Source organism: Lactuca virosa, chromosome 3 (assembly GCF_052849685.1).
Source record: "Lactuca virosa cultivar CGN04683 chromosome 3, Lactuca_virosa_CGN04683_v6, whole genome shotgun sequence".
Taxonomy (NCBI): domain Eukaryota; kingdom Viridiplantae; phylum Streptophyta; class Magnoliopsida; order Asterales; family Asteraceae; genus Lactuca; species Lactuca virosa.
Window position 1 is genome coordinate 89,696,904 of NC_136428.1, and position 18,293 is coordinate 89,715,196.

Below are 18,293 nucleotides of genomic sequence, written 5' to 3' on the forward strand. Positions count from 1 at the left end.
GGACAATAGGGGCTGCAAATGAGCCCAAGGGAAGAGAATAAGATGCTTAAATACGGTACCAAGTCCCGGAATTAGGGTTTCCAAACCCAGACCATACTCGCCGAGTCCACTCGCCGACTCGCCGAGTCGGTCACTTAATCTTTGACACGGAACCCGCTCCGACTCGTCGAGTTCTTCGCTAGACTCGACGAGTTGACCCCTTTGACTTAGGGTTTCCTTTCCTTTCTTAGTCTTTCTGATTCTTGGTGTTACAACTCTCCCCCACTTAAACTAGACTTCGTCCTCGAAGTCCGCCACGATTCACTACCTTACAATCCACTTACCACTTACCACTAGATACATTCTTCGTCCAACTGATCCAATCCTTGGAAATGTCATCTTCAGAATAATCCGATCTCTACTGCCTTGGAGTACAACACTTTTACCCAACCCGTATCCCTACCGGTACTCCCAGTCCACTTACACTGATACACAAGGGGTCCACCCCTTTTCCTTGCACTATCACCTGCCCTTCCAAGGCATCTTCCTAACAAAAACATTACCAATCTCCTTCGAGGACCAATCCTCTGCTGAAACCATAATCCCGGCCACCCCCAGTGCCAGAATAATCCCACAACGATGCTCCAATACTGAAAACTCCACTCAGCGTGAGAATTCAGACAATCCTTCGGGTAACAGATCCCTCTCTGATACGTTTAAGGCTCAGACGAGAACCGCATCACCGAGCCAAATCATCTACTCTGAGACCATTTGATTCCGCGGTGAGCAACTCAGCACCACCCGATCAGCTCACGGCTTCTTACACCAAATCACTTACCATCATTCCTTCCTGAAGTCTTGCTGACTCCCATCCGCCTACAGGATGAACCGAGACCACCCTGGTCCCAACTGATCTACCATTACCCGAAATACCGGTCCCCCACCGGTTACCGAAAGAAAGAACATTCCCTTAGTCGCTCTCAGCGACTTAAGAAGATACAGCGACTACCTGAATTGTTCTACCAGCCCAGGCACTCGGGCTCTAGAAGATCTAGGATCCTCGATCCCCTACCTTATCATGAGGTCTCTACCACGTCTCACCTACTGCTAAAAGAACACGGGCCTCGCCCACGGGTCTCACCCATCTATACTTCGGTGCGGCCTATCCCACAGGTCTCACCTATGCCGGGCTATGCAGACCCACTCCTCCTCTAACCTCAACTAGGTAGACTTTCCTGATCTTATCATGCTAACTCGGAGATACGCCCCCCCCCCCCCCCGCCCACATTCTGCGAACTAAGTTGCTAATGAATGCTACGGCTTACCCACAATCTTACATCACTCCTGGTCTCCAATGACCTATCGCCTTCCGAATCCAAACATATTGCAGCCCACTCACATCCGGGGGGCTGCCCCGCCCTATCTTAAACTATCTAAAAAAAAGAACCTGCCAGCGAATCACACATCTGATACATTCGTACTGTTGAATAGGGACCGACGAATGCTACGGGCCACCCCATAGTCTTACTATACTCGTTTCGCCAACTAGTGAATGTTATGGGCCACCCCACAGTCTTATAACACTTCTGCGCTACCAGCCAAATAATGCTACGGGCCACCCCACAGTCTCACCACACTTCTACGCTATCTGCCGACTAATGCTATGTGCCACCCCGCAGTCTTACTATACTAATGCTACGGGCCACACCGCAGTCTAACTATACTAATGCTACGGGCCACACCACAGTCTATCTATACTAATGCTACGGGTCACACCACAGTCTAACTATACTAATGCTACGGGCCACGCCGCAGTCTAACTATACTAATATACGATTGCTATGGGCCACACCGCAGTCTTACAACTCCCTTACTCTAACTGCTAACTAGTGAATGCTACGGGCCACCCCATAGTCTTACAACACTCCTACACTATCTGCTAACCATTTCTACGGACCACCCCACAGTCTTACCACACTTCTCATACTTTCTGACCACCGGTGAATGCTACAGCTAACCCATAGTCTTACAACACCTTCCACACTGACTCGACCGCTGACCATGGTCTTTCGCTGATTACTAATCCGTACACACTCATAATCGAGCATACAAGCACAATCTAGTACCCCAAGCTGTACTCATGTCCTAACTGAAACTCCCAACCGATTCTTCTAAAACCTGCTATAAGACATCCTGAGAATGCGATCTCACAATTGGCAAGTTTTCTGAACTTCCAATTCACACTATCCTCAATTCATACAGCCGTATGGGCCGTCTTTCTCCCTGATAGGAGAGCGAAACTTATCCCAGTTTCAAAACCACTTCTGCTCTCGTAACATGATTGTTTCTCCCCTACTTAGCCTCGACTAAGTCTTTACGGCACGCGAAAATCTGAGGATTTCCATTCCTTCCTCCCTTACACAATAGGCATGATAACTACCATCGCCTTAATCTTGCTAGCGATGTGTCACTAGCCCACCCCAAATACCGTACGATTACTGAATACTAGATGAAAACTTTCTGCATCCCCAATACTGATAATCCCATAACCTTAGCCTGACGTCCCTCTCAACCTTAACATCTAATTTTCCGATGTTCGGAGCAACTTCTTCAGCGATAGACTGCTTCTCTTGACCCTCCCACGAACTACTCCTGGCATAAAGACTATTCTTCACCGAATCCTGACAATGGCAGATAACTACCCTGCTGAAGTCTGACCTCGAGCCATCATGTAATGCCCCTGAACCGATCTCGACCGTACTCAAAATAACACTAATTGCTTCCAAACCAGTAAGGGAATTTGACCCTACGCTAGCTGCTAGTTATTCCCTGTATGCAATTGGCATATGACAATTCCGAAAATACAATCCGAATACGATCAGAGAGATAACTCATACATACTATCAGCTGAGACCGAGGTAAGAACAATCACAATACATATAGAATCGAAAATAGCCATTGATACATACCTGCAACATTCCCTGCTGTAATCCAGATCTCCCTCATCTGTCACTGCAAGGCCCTACCCTCTTACCCATCCGTAATCCTCAAGGTTGTTGGGGCAGACGCACTCCCTGCTCCTTTCCTCATCGTCGGGCAGTCAACCTTCTTGTGGCCCACCTGATTGCAGTGAAAACACAATGGGCCTACCCCTTGTGCGCAGTCCCTGCTGACATGACCATCACTGCCACACTTGTAGCAGCCTGAACCCCTGGAACGACAAACTCCCTCGTGCAGTTTCCCGCACGTGTTGCATTGCTTCGGCCCTGCCGACCTACTAATCGCTGATCTGAAGTCTTGGGTCTCTTCCCGGGACCCTCCAAAGTATACATCTGATCCGACCTCCTCTTCGCAATGTGCTGCAAATCAATCTCCCTTTACCGCACCCTGGCAATCATAAAGTCCAGGGTCGGGCATGCCGAGAAGCTGACATGCTCCCGAATATCAGCTCTCAACATGTCATGATAGCGGGTCCTCCACATCTCCTCATCCCCTACATACTGAGGCACCAACAAGGCTCTCTCCCGAAACTTGACAGTAATCTCCGCCACCGACTCCGTCGTCTGTCTCATGTCTAGGAACTCCCTGGCCAGCTGCTGAAGCTCCATAGCTGGCGCAAACTCCGCCCTAAACCTGGTCACAGAGTCGGACCAGGTCATAGCCTCAATGGCTGAGGCTCCCAAGGAATCACCAACTGACTCCCAACAATGTCTAGCTCTGTCCCTCAAGCATCCTGCAGCAAATCGAACCTTCGACTCCTCAAGACAGAAGCTCGTCAACTTTGCAGACTCAATGTCTGCAATCCATCTCCTAGCAATAATGGGGTCCTTCACCCCGTGGAAGTCTGGCGTGCCACTCCCCCTGAAGTCCTTGAAGGAAAGTGTGCACGATCCTGACTGGCTGGATGCCATATCACTCCGGAACGCTCTGAGGCGATCCTCCATCAGCTCAATAATCCCAGCTCAATAATCCCTTCCTTGATCGACCCGAAAATCTCCGGGGTCGACTCAAGGATACCTCTCGTGATCTCAGACGCAATGAACTCGCGTAATCCCTCATCCACTGGCTCAGAACCTGTACCCGAACCTGATCCTGAACCGGATCCTCTGTGTCGCGTAATCATCACCATTCTGAAACAAAACACATAATTTTCAGGGTCGTACGTAACATCAGAAGGTCTCACATAATACAAGTTTCCTGGTTCTATCTCGGCCCTCCTTGACTCGAGTACAGATCCTCTGCTTTCAGTAGTACGGGCCCATACTAACTTCCACATCTATCTGTACTTTCCTCAAGGATTGCTTTCACTTTACCAAGTCCCTTCTACTACTGCTGCTCTCTGCTACTCATCTCATCCTAGGCTTACCCTAGGGAAATCTCCAATCCCAAATCCATTCCTCAGCTGCTGAAAGACTCTTCATAATGCCAATTAACCACTACATGAATACCATCACATGTGACGAGGCTCGGATAATCCTTCGAGTAAAGGACTCATCCCTACAACGGTTAGACTCAGACAAGAGTTGTGCAATAGGGTCAAGTCCAGCACTCTGAGATTATTCAACCCTGATCACATGTGACTTAACGCATTCTTCTAGTAGCTAACTCCCACCACTTAAAGTCCCACAAAGCACAAAGCAAGCATCATTCAGACAAACGGAAAATCTAACCAAACAAGCCATTCTATCCTCTTATTAGGAATCTACACTAGCATGCAATTCAAGGGCTCATACAATCAGGCATAACCTAAACAGGCCATCCTACTACTGGCTGATCAGTTCTAGCATGCAATTCTACAAGTTCACATAAGCATACAAAGGCATCTCTCCGATATCCTTAGCCATAATCTAGCATGCGAATCACATAATCATAACATATCACATATCTAACATGTATTGGTATTTTCGGAACCACTTACTTGATCTCGGCCGATTGCATGCATCACACACTTTGTTCTTTTCAAAGTTCCTTTCTCTTTTCAATACTTTTCAAGTTCCTTTTGAAAATTTTCATATCAAGTCCTCAGTTTGAGTCCAGACACACCCGAGAATGTGCCCGAATCCCTCAAACCAAGGCTCTGATACCAAGTTGTAACATCCCAAAATTCAAGGCCAAAAATTTCATTTTGGTTAATTAAAAACCGCTTAATAAATTTTGCCCAATCATTTAATAACATTCTTAATCAAACAATTATCAAAGTTTTAAATCCCAAGGATCATCTAGTGCGGAAAACATGGTGTGATGCGTTGCGATCGCCCCGAGCTCCTTCCTTGGAAAAACATTAGTACCTGAAACAAATAGCTGAAAACCGTAAGCACGAAGCTTAGTGAGTTCCCCAGATACCACATAACATACATATCAACTGATCCATACATGCCATACGTAACCATGAGCCATACATAACAAACATATCCATAATCAAGTAAGGTGCTATGTGCCAAACATAGTCCTGCTGTTTTGCCAAGGGACATACGTGGTCTTTCTTGTCAGGCCTGGGGCCACTCCCTGGGTCTTACAGACAAGTGCCAAGGGTCGCCCCTGGTCTCCCATGCAAGAATCACAAAGACAACTATACATACTACTCTACTAGGCTACTCAGCATACAGTATGCCAGGGGCCACCTCCTGGTCTTTCATTCATAATAGCATACAGTGTGCCAGGAGCCACCTCCTGGTCTTTCATATATATTGCCTAGGGCTAACCCCGGGTCTTCCTAACATACATAATAACATACTGTGTGCCAGGAGCCTCCTCCTGGTCTTTCATGCATAATGCCTAGGGCTAACCCCCGGGTCTTCCTACCATACATAAACTAAATGGGCCGGCATTGTGGCCGTAGACCCATACAAACAGTGAGGAGACTCACCTCGTACTGCTGAAACTGCTGATAACCCTCTGGCTGGTATCCAACAACTCTCCGAACTGCTGCTCCTCTAGCTCCCCGAGCTACCAATACCAAATAATAGTAACACTTAGCCTAACTGTCCTCAAGAAGTCAACTAAGTCAACTCTGATCAAAGTCCTTCTTAAGGTCAAAGTCCTGGTCAAAGTCAACCTTCCAGTTAACTCGACTCGTCGAGTTGTTCTGCCAACTCACCGAGTCCATGCTCCTCAAATCCCAAAACAACCCCGACTCCACTCGTCGAGTATAGCGAGAACTCGACGAGTTCTCCTTCATCTAACACTTCGGGACTATCTTCAACCGACTCGTCGAGTTCATCCTTGAACTCGTCGAGTTCATCATCATCGTATGAATATCAAGGCCATGACTCGCCGAGTTGTATGAAGAACTCCTCGAGTTCATCTTCATAACTAAGAAGATTGTCTTGGACTCGCCGAGTTCCTCTTCGAACTTGTCGAGTATTATGATCTTCATGACCGTTACGGACCCAAGTCTGGTTGAATCCTTTACTAACTCCACTCACTGATCCAAATCATAAACAGAAGGGTTTGGGTTTGCGACCCGACTCGCAGAGTCCATGAACTGACTCGCCGAGTCCACCTTGTGACATCTCTATTCTGTCGATTACAGTCCATTGCAACACCTTCAACCCATAGATCTTGACCTCTAATTCTAGCATTGCACGTAAAGTTGCTAACTTTACGTTCATGCAAGGTATTATGAGGCTAGAACACTTAATCCAAGCTACAAAGAAGGCCTAGGTCATGAAATGAAGCCATGGCTGGGTAAAGTAGCCCCCTCAGAGCTTCTAAAGCTCAGAAATGCTTAGATCATAAGTCCTTTTCGTACTCAATGGCTCAATATTTGGATTGACCTTGGAAATGGTCCAGATGTGACAAAATCTATGCTAGAATGGGGATCTAGATGATTAACAGTCAAGGTATAAGCTTTTTACCTCTAAATGGTCTGAAATGCTACCCCAACTATGGATCTATAGCTTCTTCTTGCACCACCAAGGTCCTTCTTCCTTCTCCAAGCTTCAATTCACTCTCAAGGCACTTCAATGGAGTTGGGTGGCTAGGGTTTCGAGTTCTGGATAATACGGGCCGCAAATGAGCCCTAGGGAAGAGAGTAAGATGCTTAAATAGGGTACCAAGTCCCGGAATTAGGGTTTCCAAACCCAGACCAGTCTCGCCGAGTCCACTCGCCGACTCGCCGAGTCGGTCAGTTAATCTTTGACACGGAACCCGCTCCGACTTGTCGAGTTCTTCCCTAGACTCGACGAGTTGACTCCTTTGACTTAGGGTTTCCTTTCCTTTCTTGGTCTTTCTGATTCTGGGTGTTACAATGCTCCAACATATCTTTGAGGTTTTCGGTACTCAAGTCACGTGTAACAAAACCAATTAAACCATAAACGAAGAACCAAGGTGACTAAAAAAATAAATCATATCCTAAACAAGGAGATAACTATCTATTATACATATGTAAAGTCAACCTGTCATAGACCACCAATCTTCTATCTAGGATTCTAAGATTAGAGGCATGTGTAAGGTATGAGTGAAGGCTAATGAATGAGTCACACAAAACACTGATAATAATCAAGTTATAAAGACAAAAATTCCCTTGTTATAGGCCAAGAGCAAAGCTAGATGCACACATAGTATGCTTGCTACAATAGATAGAGAGCAGAAAACTTACAATGAGCCACCTTGATCTTGAATGAAGAGAAAAAAATATAGTCCAAAAAATATTAACATGATACGAACCGAAACAATCAAATATTACTTCTCAAAGATGAATTCAGATACAAGAGTCTCAGTGAAGGAATGATTCCATAATGAAAACCACTCACCACGGACAAAAGAAGCGGTCAGCGATTGATTAGCGAGAAGCTGACAAACATCAAAAGATGCGCCAAATTCGATCTCATGGTAAGAATGACTAATAGCTAAGAAACCTTTATAAAAGAGTGAAGGTATGATGATTAGAATACAAAGAAATCGAAATCAGCACACTCACACAACACAATTATTCTAATGAGTTAGGTTCAAGATTCCAGAAACCCAACACACCATAACTGAGGAAGGTAGAATAATCTAACTGAAGGGTGAAGAAACACCAATCTGAACCGGAAGAATCAAGATCCAACTGTGGAAAATTCAGATCGATAAAGATTTGATACAAAACAACACGATCCAGACAGTAAAGGAGTATATTGTAAAAAATCTGAAGTGTCATAAACAGTAAGATACAAATCGAGCAAACAACAGTGGTTTGTTCAAGATCTACTCTAACCAGAAGTAGCTATTTCTTAGAATCTCGAATAAAAAATGTATTAGACAAATATATTTGTTGTACTATTATGTATTTATTCATTAGACAGGGGGTGTACATGTAATTTATTTCCCTATATATAACACTTAACTCTCATGTCATCTGACATAGAGATTCATGAACTCTCACCATTTTCTAATAATAATAAACGTGCTTTACATATATTGGATTTGGTGCATTGTGATCTATGGGGGCCATCACCCACTTCGTCGGTTAGATCATATCGCGACTATGTCTATTTTTGTGGACGATTATTCTCGCTTTATGTGGTTATGTCCACTCAAGGAAAAATCAGAATTTTATGATGTTGTCGTCTCATTTCTCACTTTTGTGGAAAATCAATTTTCCACCAAGCTTAAACTTTTTCAAAGTGATGGGGGTACGGAATTTTTAAACAATCGTGTGAAGAGCTTATTAAACTCGCATGACATTTTTCATCAGATTTCGTGTCCGTAGACCCCGCAACAAAACGGACGAGCCGAACGCAAGCATCGACATATAATCGAAACGGGCCTTGCCATGAGGTTTCATGGTCACATACCCGCCTCTTATTGGGTTCATTCTTTTAGCATCGCGGTGTATATTATTAATAGCTTTCCTTCGAAAGTTCTTGGCTATCGTTCTCCTTTTGAGATGTTGTTTGGTCGGGTGCCATCTTATGAAAATTTTCGCCCATTCGGGTGCTGGGTCTACCCTTATTTGCGGGATTATTCGGCTCATAAATTGTCTCCACGGAGCATCCCCTGCGTTTTTCTGGGATATAACTCACAATACAAAGGTTACTTATGTCTCGATCCTTGATCCTCGTGCATTTACGTCACACGCCATGCTCGGTTTGATGAGTTGTGTTTTCCCTTTGACACCACTTCCACGCACACCGCAATGGTTGATTTACAACTTCACTCCTTTTTAGATGATCTTTCAGGTGTGTCCGTGCCTGCTTCTGTCTCGAAACCCGCTCCACCGGCCTCGCCTTCAGCTCCTTGTATTGTATGCGATGATCCTCCCATGCCGCCATCACCTGTCGACACCCTGTAACCCCATCCCGCTTCTACAACGTCTGCCTCGAACTCCTCTTCTGCTGCCTCAGACCATGGCTCCAATACTGAATATGCATCGGGTTCTGATCCGGATCCATCGATACTCGATGTCGAGGTTGCTATCCCCTCACCTTTCGCTGCACCAGCACCGGCCCCTGCTGCTCCTATTGGGCACCCCATGAACACTCAAGCGAAATCTGGGATTTTTAAACCATGGCGTTGGGCAGACCTTTCTCATACATCTGATGGCGGGATTTATTCGGCTCTGTTTGCCTCTGCTGACCCGACTACGCATACTTGGGCTCTCAAAGGTTCCAAATGGGTTGACGTCATGCACTCCGAAATGCATGCACTTTCTTTTAATCACACTTGGTCTTTGGTTTCCCGTCCCGCTAACACGAATGTGGTGGGGTGTCGTTGACTTTTTCGGACCAAGTACTTAGTCGATGGCTCTATTGATCGACATAAAGCACGCCTTGTTGCGACAATCAGGGTTGTGTTGACTCTTGGTGTTATTAATAACTGCCAGCTCCACCAGCTTGATGTCAACAACGCCTTTCTTCATGGCCACTTGTCCGATACGGTGTATATGCGACAACCACACGGGTTCAAGGATCCTCACTTCCCTAATCATGTTTGCAAGCTTAACAAGGCCATTTATGGCCTCGAACAAGCACCTAGGGCATGATTTCATCGCTTGAGCTGCTTTCTTGTGGCCAATGGGTTCACTTGCAGTAGTGTAGGTCCCTTTTTGTTTGTGTTTAAACGCGGTGCTTGTATCTTATACTTACTAGTATATGTGGATGACCTTATCCTTACGGGCTCCGACTCGGATGTTATTCGCTCTTTTATCTTCAAGCTTCACACTGAATTCAAGATAAAGGATCTCGGTCACCTCAACTAATTTCTCGGTTTAGAAGCCAAGCATCTTTCGTCCGGGTTGTTTCTTAGTCAGTCCAAGTATGCTCATGCTATTCTTTCTCGTGCCGGCCTACTTGAGTCAAAGCCCGTGGTGACCCCTCTATCCCCGAGTGTCTCTTTTGTTGCATCTGGTACAGTTTATGAGGATCCGACCCATTATCGCTCTCTTGTTGGGGGCTTTGCAATTTTGACCATCACCTGTCCTGATATTTCTTATGACGTTAATCAAGTTAGCCAGTTTCTTCAAGCTCCTACTATTGATCACTATCCGGTGGTCAAGTGGCTTATCCGATATGTTAAGGGCACCCACTCCTATAGTCTTACTTTTTCGAGACCCGCATCCATGAATCTTGTCGGTTATTCTGATTGGGCTCGTTCTTTTGATATGCGTCGATCCACCTATGGGTACTCGATCTTCCTGGGGATAATCTTGTATCCTAGAGTGCCAAAAAGCAGCCTATGGTGTCTCGTTCCAGTTGTGTATCTGAATATTGAACCATGGCTAACACAGCTGTTGAACTCATACGGATTACTCACTTGTTGTGTGAGCTTCACTTTCTTCCCACTGGCTGTCCGACCATCTTGTGTGATAATCAGAGTGCCCTATTTCTCACACAAAACCCAATGTCTCATAAGCGTGCCAAACATATCGATCTTGACTACCATTTTGTTCGTTAGCTCGTTGTATCCGGGAAACTCGTTATCGTGTTTGTTCCTACCAAGCTTCAGGTAGCGGACATCTTTACTAAGAGCCTTCCATGGCAACAGTTTGAGCAGTTTTGTCACATGCTTCACCTTGGACTGCTACCGATTCGCTTGAAGGGGGATATTAGACAAATATAGTTGTTTTACTATTATGTATTTATTCATGAGCTAGAGGGGTGTACATGTAATTTATTTCCCTATATGTAACACTTAACTCTCATGCCCTCTGACATAGAGATTCATAAACTCTCAAAACGCTGATGAACAAACAGAGATCTGTGTCACACAGGTGGTTGGTTGCTCTGATACCAAAAAAAAAAAAAATCACAACCCAACCAAGATACTTAAACTTCGACTTATTCTTAGCATATATTATTAAGAACAAAAAAAAAATGAAATACATATTACACGAAAACGTACTACAAAGATCTCTAGAACATACCAAATAAATCACTCAACGTAATGTTATTCAATGAGAAACATATATAGAACATAGTTACAACTCATTTAGACAGCTTCAGTCCTTCACGAACCTCCTTGCTGCTTCCCACCTTCAACTTTCAACAATTGATCTACAGTTCATGCTTCAAAATTACCTTATTCTATAGTAACTGCACTCAAAAAACAAAAATAATTTATAACAAATGTTCCAAATGTCTTCAACGTTTTTTCAAGATTAGTTTGATTAAGAATAAAATCTATACTTTCAACAATTACACATAAAAACCTAAGAGACTTTCATCCAATAGATGTTAATGATTTCCATAAGAAATGGTGCAAAGGTTATTGTGCTACATATCACACTAAGTACAAGTTCCCAATTTCGAATTATCCCTGTGCCCTATATGGCAATTCATGGTACCCATAAAAGAATTGTCTGTCATGATGTTTACCGGTTACTGGAACAACCTAAAAATTAAAAACACAGGTAGAATGCAAATTTTTGTTGGGCTGGTGTGGGAAATATCTGAATAACAATCTAGAACTATAATAAAATACAAGATATCAAAGTTGAGAGGTTAAAGCTCTTGAGAAAAAAAATTGAGGTTCCTAGATAGAACGATTGTGAAACTTGGTTACTATCTAGTAACATTATTCCTTCAAATAACTCAAAATATAAATGAGGAAAAAAATGGCACAAACAAGTAAGAAAAGATTGGTAATGATAAACCTTACTTAGAAACCTCCAGAGATACGAAGTCAAATGTTTTATAATAACTCAATAATCGAAAGAAAATTACTTGTACAATCCGGGGTTCATTTAGGGTGGGTCAGTAGTGGCATCCCTGACTTTTCCGGATGCAGTGGAAAAATTTTCAAAAATTTTTGAAAATTTTATTTTTTCTACTATCGTGCAACCCCTGACTTTCCCGTGACACCCCTACTGTGAAATCCTGCGTCCGCCCCTGTACTATCTTCTAAATATAACAATTGTCATAAAATTTTTGGGCCCATTTAAAAATTGGGCCCTAGACGGTTGCCCCTATCGCCCACGTTTTGGGACCGGCCTGTTTCTCAGCCATTATTATCTGTATACATAGCAAACCAGACCCAAGTTCACATAAAGAAGGCAAAAGAGAACTACTGCTAAAACAATAAGCAGTTTTGAATAGTTGTAAGTATGTAAACACAAAGAAATCATGATTCTTAACACATATATGTTCAGAATACATTTTTGTAGAGTGTAGCATATTTTTACAATATTTGTCATCTATTTGCAACAAAACGTCAACGAGTCATTTATTTTTACCACGATACAATGTCTAATGTGAACATAACAGAGAAGATAGAGAATTACCTTTAAGATGATGAGCTCTTCGATTGGGGGTCACCACCCGAAGAATTGCTCTGTGCTAGTGAACACTCGTTTGAGGGTGAATCAGTGAAGAAAACAATATCCCCCGTGTTCTCAACAAATAAATTCACAATTTGGGGGATTGGAGGCATGCTCACATCTGAGACCCCTTCAAGAATCCGTTCCACCAGACTCATGGCAGGCCTACTCTCTGCCTCATCTTGGATACACCAACATGCAACTTTGAAAATTTTTGTGACTTCTTCAACACAAGCTTCCCTGTTCAACCTACTGTCTAGCAGGCTAAGGATATCACCTCCCTTCATAAGAACATTTGAAACCAAACCTGGGTAGAATGTACTGCTTGAATATTCACAATGCATGACATTTCTCTTTCCATGGACTAATTCAAAAAGCATCATTCCATAGCTATAAACATCTGCTTTAGCTGTGACAGCCACCCCTGATATCCATTCTGGCGCTAGATACCCCATTGACCCCCTTGTAGTTGTTAACACCCTACTAAAGTCCCGACCAACAAGCTTTGCCAGCCCAAAATCAGCAATTTTTGGTTGGAAATCAGCATCTAAAAGAATGTTATCTGGCTTTATGTCACAGTGAATGATGCAGTCTCTGCACTTGTCATGAAGATAAACCAAGCCTCTTGCAATTCCAAGTGCAATCTGATACCTCGTTTCCCAGTTTAGAACTTGTTTTCCACAGAAAAGATAGGTATCTAGAGAACCTTTTTCCATGTAATCATACACCAATAACTTGTTGTTACCTTCTGCACAAAACCCACGAAGACGTACAAGATGAATATGTTGGATTATACCCATTGTGCTAACTTCGCTCCTGAATTGCTTCTCTCCTTGGCTAATGCTTTCAAGCTTTTTCACGGCCACAATGGACGAATCATGAAGTACCCCCTTAAAAACGGAGCCAAAACCACCTCCTCCTAATTTGTCCGAGAAATTTTTGGTGGCTGTTTTTATATCTTTGTAGGCGAACGCCACCAACGATCCCACCATTTCCGTCTTTCCCACCGATACCCTCTTTTTTACATAGAATAAAACCAAAATTAGACTCAAGACAAGAACCGCACCTCCCACCAACCCAGCAATAACACCGGCCGTGATCAGATTACTCTTTTTAGGATGGGGAAGATCCTTAGAAGCAACTTTAATGTAGATTGTATTCCCACTACCATCGTCTTCTGAGAGGTTCAAGAGATCTCCATCCCAAACCAAACATTGAGTACCGACAAAAGAGTAAGCATTACACGAGCAATCATTCAAACAGGTGGTACGACATTCTCCAGCACTCCCAACTGCTACAGAGTTATTTGGAGGCAGATTCTTGACCCTAATCTTGAGAAAATCTTGCTTTTCCATGCTTCTCCCACACTGCAGATCGGTTTTTCTCACACATCCACTGGAGAAATCACTCTGATTCCAATCACTCTCTGATCTAGGATTGAAGCCAGTCAAGCAATTACAAAAAGGTAATCCAGAATGCCTGCAAATCCCAAAAGACCCACATAATGCATAGACCTCACACTGTGTTTTAGGTACAAACCAAATTAAATTCAAGTCTTTGGTATTTTCCGACCATGCTAGTTGCCGAATTGTACCAAAAACATCCATTAAAAATAAAGATATAATGGAAGGATCATACACAGAATAAATAAAGTAACTCTCGTTCGGATTTTCATGGTAGCTGTATATGTAATTGTAATCCAACCTTGTTTCCGGTACTAAATAAAATGCTTTACCATCCCAAGCCCCACTTGTCCAATATTGTTGGGAGCCATTCCACTTGAATACATACTCTTTACCTGACGGATGAAGTTCAGCTGAGAAGAGTCCTACAGCAGGATCTTCATTGCTTCTCCATGATGTAAGACGCTGGCTCTTTTTAGTTCTTTTATCATAACCAAGTTTAGCACCAGGCAACCAAGTATGCGTTGGATGGTCAAAACTTTGCCAAACTGCACGTTCAACTGAATTTGAACCGGAGTCTCTCAAAACTAAGTTACCATTATCAAGAATAACAGCTGTTGCAGACTTCAAAGTGGTACTAGTGGTGGTGACATTTGTGGACCAAATGTGGGACTTGGACTCATTCAAGAGCACCAAATTACCGTCAATGATTTTTAGTTCTGAACGGAATCTATCAGAGACGGGTGCTTCTCTGTTTGCCACCCAAACTATGGAAAGAGGATTGGACTTGATCTTCTTATACCAAATGCCTATGTAATAGTTGGAAGAGTTACCTGCTTTGAAGAAACCCAGCTCAAATTGTTCACCTTCAGATATTATTGTGTAGTCTCCAGACAGAGGCTGGTTCACAGAAATGGTGGTGGCTCCAGATGAGATTGTTATGGTCAAAGAGAAACACAGGACCACCAGAAACCTTCCCAAACTCTGACTTTCTATGTAGCTCATGACTTGTACAAGATTTGGACAAACAGATAGATAAAGAGTGAAAATGAAAAGAGATGACAAGTATTATAAAATATGCGGAAACATATCACCAGCATTAGGTTTTATACTACTCACATTTGAGCCCTGAGGTGAAGTTATTAGCTAGAGTTCAAATACCAGCGGCTGTTAGTCAACACAATTTCTACTCTAACCTGTAAAAGTCTGTTAAATGATAAATATACAAGTCGGTCTATATAAATTCAGGTACTAGTCAGTCTTCTCCCCATAATTAGCTGTACTGGTTAACTGTAACAAATTAAAGAGTTTTGACACAGTACATTCATTGAATGAAATTACTATCAATCAAATATATTTCACATGTTTTACAAGTGACATCCCATCTCTCCATAATTAGTTGCAATTTCAAAGGACTGTCATGAAAGACTTTTGAACACAATACATACATGTGTTGTTATTTCAACGAAAATTTCAAGAATGTACCTAGAAAATCTTAGTTTATTTGACATACATCAAAAAAACAACCTTCTAATGCGTGTCTGTGACCTGTCACTCAAATACTCACACTATTATATCTTTTGCCCTTTTATTTAAAACTTATTTTCAGTTTATAACCTTTTCTATTTTGAAACAATATATATATATATATATATATATATATATATATATATATATATATATATATATATATATATAGGGAAGGGTTATTTGGAAAACAAAAAAACCTAAAAAAACCCTAAAAATGCATAAAAATGCATAAAAAAATACCTAGACATTACAAAACTTTTTTTTTAATTTTTTATCAAAAAATCGCAGCCTTTTTGACAATTTCGCTGAAAAAAAATAAAAAATCAATTTGTTTTTTGTAAAAAAAAAATTTTCAAAAATATTTTCAGCGATTTTATGTTAAAAGCTGCATTTGTATGATTTTTAGGTTTTTTTGTTTTCCATAGAACCTAAACCTATATATTATATATATATATATATATATATATATATATATATATATATATATATATATATATATGTTCAAATGTTTCTAGCAAATATTGTGTGCCTAAATGCTCCAATCAGAATTTAGGAAAAATAAATCATTAATTAAATAATAAGGGGTAGCTTAGTCATTTACCTTTATAAACGAAAAATAAATGTTGTATATTTGGAAAATCATTAAATGAATATCACAGATATCCTTTTTAAATCGTTGTTTCATCTCACTAACCCTAATCCCTTCTCTTTTCTTTTTTCTCTCGCTCTCTCTTCTCGCCCTTTAAGATCCGTTTCTTTAATCAAGGATTTGGAGGGAGAGAAAATTACACTCGCAGAAGGATCGGTAATGGCGAAGGGCGTGAGTTCGGCAGCCGTGCAAGCGGAACAACTTAAGCAAGATGGAAACCTCTATTTCAAGAAGAATCGGTTGGGAGCCGCCATCGATGCTTATACCGAGGTATTCTCACAATTGGATTTGTTTTAAACACGATCATTTTGTGATCGTGATCTGTTTGATGATATGCTGCTTTCTTCCTCTTGGTTTTTCAAATTTCCAGGCGATCACTTTATGCCCTGATGTTCCCGTTTATTGGATTTCGTTTTGGCCGTTGATAGGAGAACTCGGTTTGTGCTACGGTTCGATTTAGGTGATTAGGGTTGTTTCTTGGCAACAAACCCACTAACAACACCACTGATTTTGCTGTTGGAATCGCCTTCAGTCGGAGTGAAAAGTGTGTTTATCAGTTTTGAATACAAAACCTTTGTTGAAGTGGGTTTCCTAAAGTGATAGGAAGATTTCGTTGTCAAAAGGGCATGTACGTGGACGAAATTGATCTAAACCCACACATATATGTATGTATTTCAATTTCAAGTTTTTCAACCCTGTTGTTTCATTTTTTAAATCACAGTTGTATGAACTTCTTTTAATTTATTGGATTGCTGGAAAGAGAAAGGAATAAACAAACGTAGAGATACAGTTGCACATTTGAGAACTAACGTAATAGTGTCAGACTTTGCTAAAAGGCACCAGTGAATTGCATTTTGTTGACACCCTTGATTTCAGGTGTGTCTACCAATCCTCTAGAGCTTCAAATTTGCAAAAGTGATGGCATCTTTAAGGACATAGTTTATATCTTTTTATTATATTAATGGCACTATGTTAACATTTTGGTCATTTTTACAGGGAACTTATCAAGTTGCTAAATGGAATGGGGCAATAGTTTCAGTGAAGATAGTAGATAAGGATAGCTATTCTGATCCTGAAAGTATGTATGTATTTATACCTTCTTTTTCTATAATTTTAAGAAAATTACTTCATTCTCATTTGTATTTTGAACCCATTTGGCTTTTAGTAATCCAGAAAGTGTTTTGACATTAGTTAACTTTGTTGGAGAAGATCAGACATCCTGTTGTACTTAAGTTTGTTGGAGCAATTACCCAAAATATTTCCATGATGATTGTTTTAGAATATCACGGTTATATCTTTTAACTACATACATATATGTTTATGCATTCTATGTATCCTGCTATTTCAATTTCATAGTCCTTTTTTCTATTTAGATTGTTAGGTTTTTTTAATGCGTCTTAATGTCGATCATTCTGCTAGAATGGAATATCGAATTCTGTCAGAATAAAATTGGTTTCTATTATTGTTATTGGTCTCGATTCTTATACAATGAAATCCTAAATAATGAAACTTTACATTCTTTCAGAATAATATACATTGCAAGTTTATGGATGATTGTTAATGTTGGTTTGTAGAAATTATAGATATATTCTATTTGAATGTATATCACATTCTATTACAATTTATTGTTTTATTCTATTTAATGCACTAAAATTTTTAATATTTGAAAGTTGATTATGTTTTTCTTGTGAATTTAGGTTTTGAAGAGGTTGCCATTAATGTGCAAAATGAAGAAAACATGGAGAACGATATTATATTCTAACAGAATGTATTATGTCAGAATTTATAAATTGTTTCTTAACAATAATATTCATTCGGAATAGATTAGTGTTTTTGTTAGATTTTGATGTTTTTTTTTTCTTTTTTAACCATTTTTAGTTTTAATCTTTAAGAATAAATGTAATCCTTAAACCATTATTAGTCATAATTTTTTTAGAATGATTGTAATAATTGTTTATATTCTTTTTATTTACGGATGAATGCAAATAGTGATTCT

At 41.1% G+C, this 18,293-nt stretch overlaps 1 protein-coding gene across 3 annotated transcripts; it reads right to left on the reverse strand.

The window, feature by feature from the left end:
- Nucleotides 1–11,188: 11,188 nt before the first annotated feature.
- Nucleotides 11,189–15,255, reverse strand: LOC145166157 (G-type lectin S-receptor-like serine/threonine-protein kinase At2g19130). Of its 3 annotated transcripts, none has more exons than XR_013740413.1 (3): nucleotides 12,680–15,255; nucleotides 12,123–12,410; nucleotides 11,189–11,492 (listed from the first exon to the last, which is right to left on the reverse strand). XR_013740413.1 is itself a non-coding variant. In XM_079085084.1 (3 exons), the coding sequence occupies exons 1-2, from the start codon at nucleotides 15,121–15,123 to the stop codon at nucleotides 12,682–12,684; spliced, it is 2,157 nt and encodes a 718-aa protein (XP_078941210.1). In that variant the 5' UTR covers nucleotides 15,124–15,254; the 3' UTR covers nucleotides 11,193–11,492; nucleotides 12,680–12,681. The 3 variants fall into 3 exon arrangements, 2 of the variants coding, with proteins under 2 accessions (XP_078941210.1, XP_078941209.1); XM_079085084.1 differs by lacking the exon at nucleotides 12,123–12,410 and having other exon boundaries at nucleotides 11,193–11,492; nucleotides 12,680–14,666; nucleotides 14,952–15,254; XM_079085083.1 differs by lacking the exon at nucleotides 12,123–12,410 and having other exon boundaries at nucleotides 11,193–11,492; nucleotides 12,680–15,254.
- Between the last annotated feature and the right edge of the window lie 3,038 nt (nucleotides 15,256–18,293).

Coding starts and splice junctions, on each gene's coding strand:
- LOC145166157 (XM_079085083.1), bottom strand. CDS start 15,123: ATGAGCTACATAGAAAGTCAGAGTTTGGGAAGGTTTCTGGTGGTCCTG.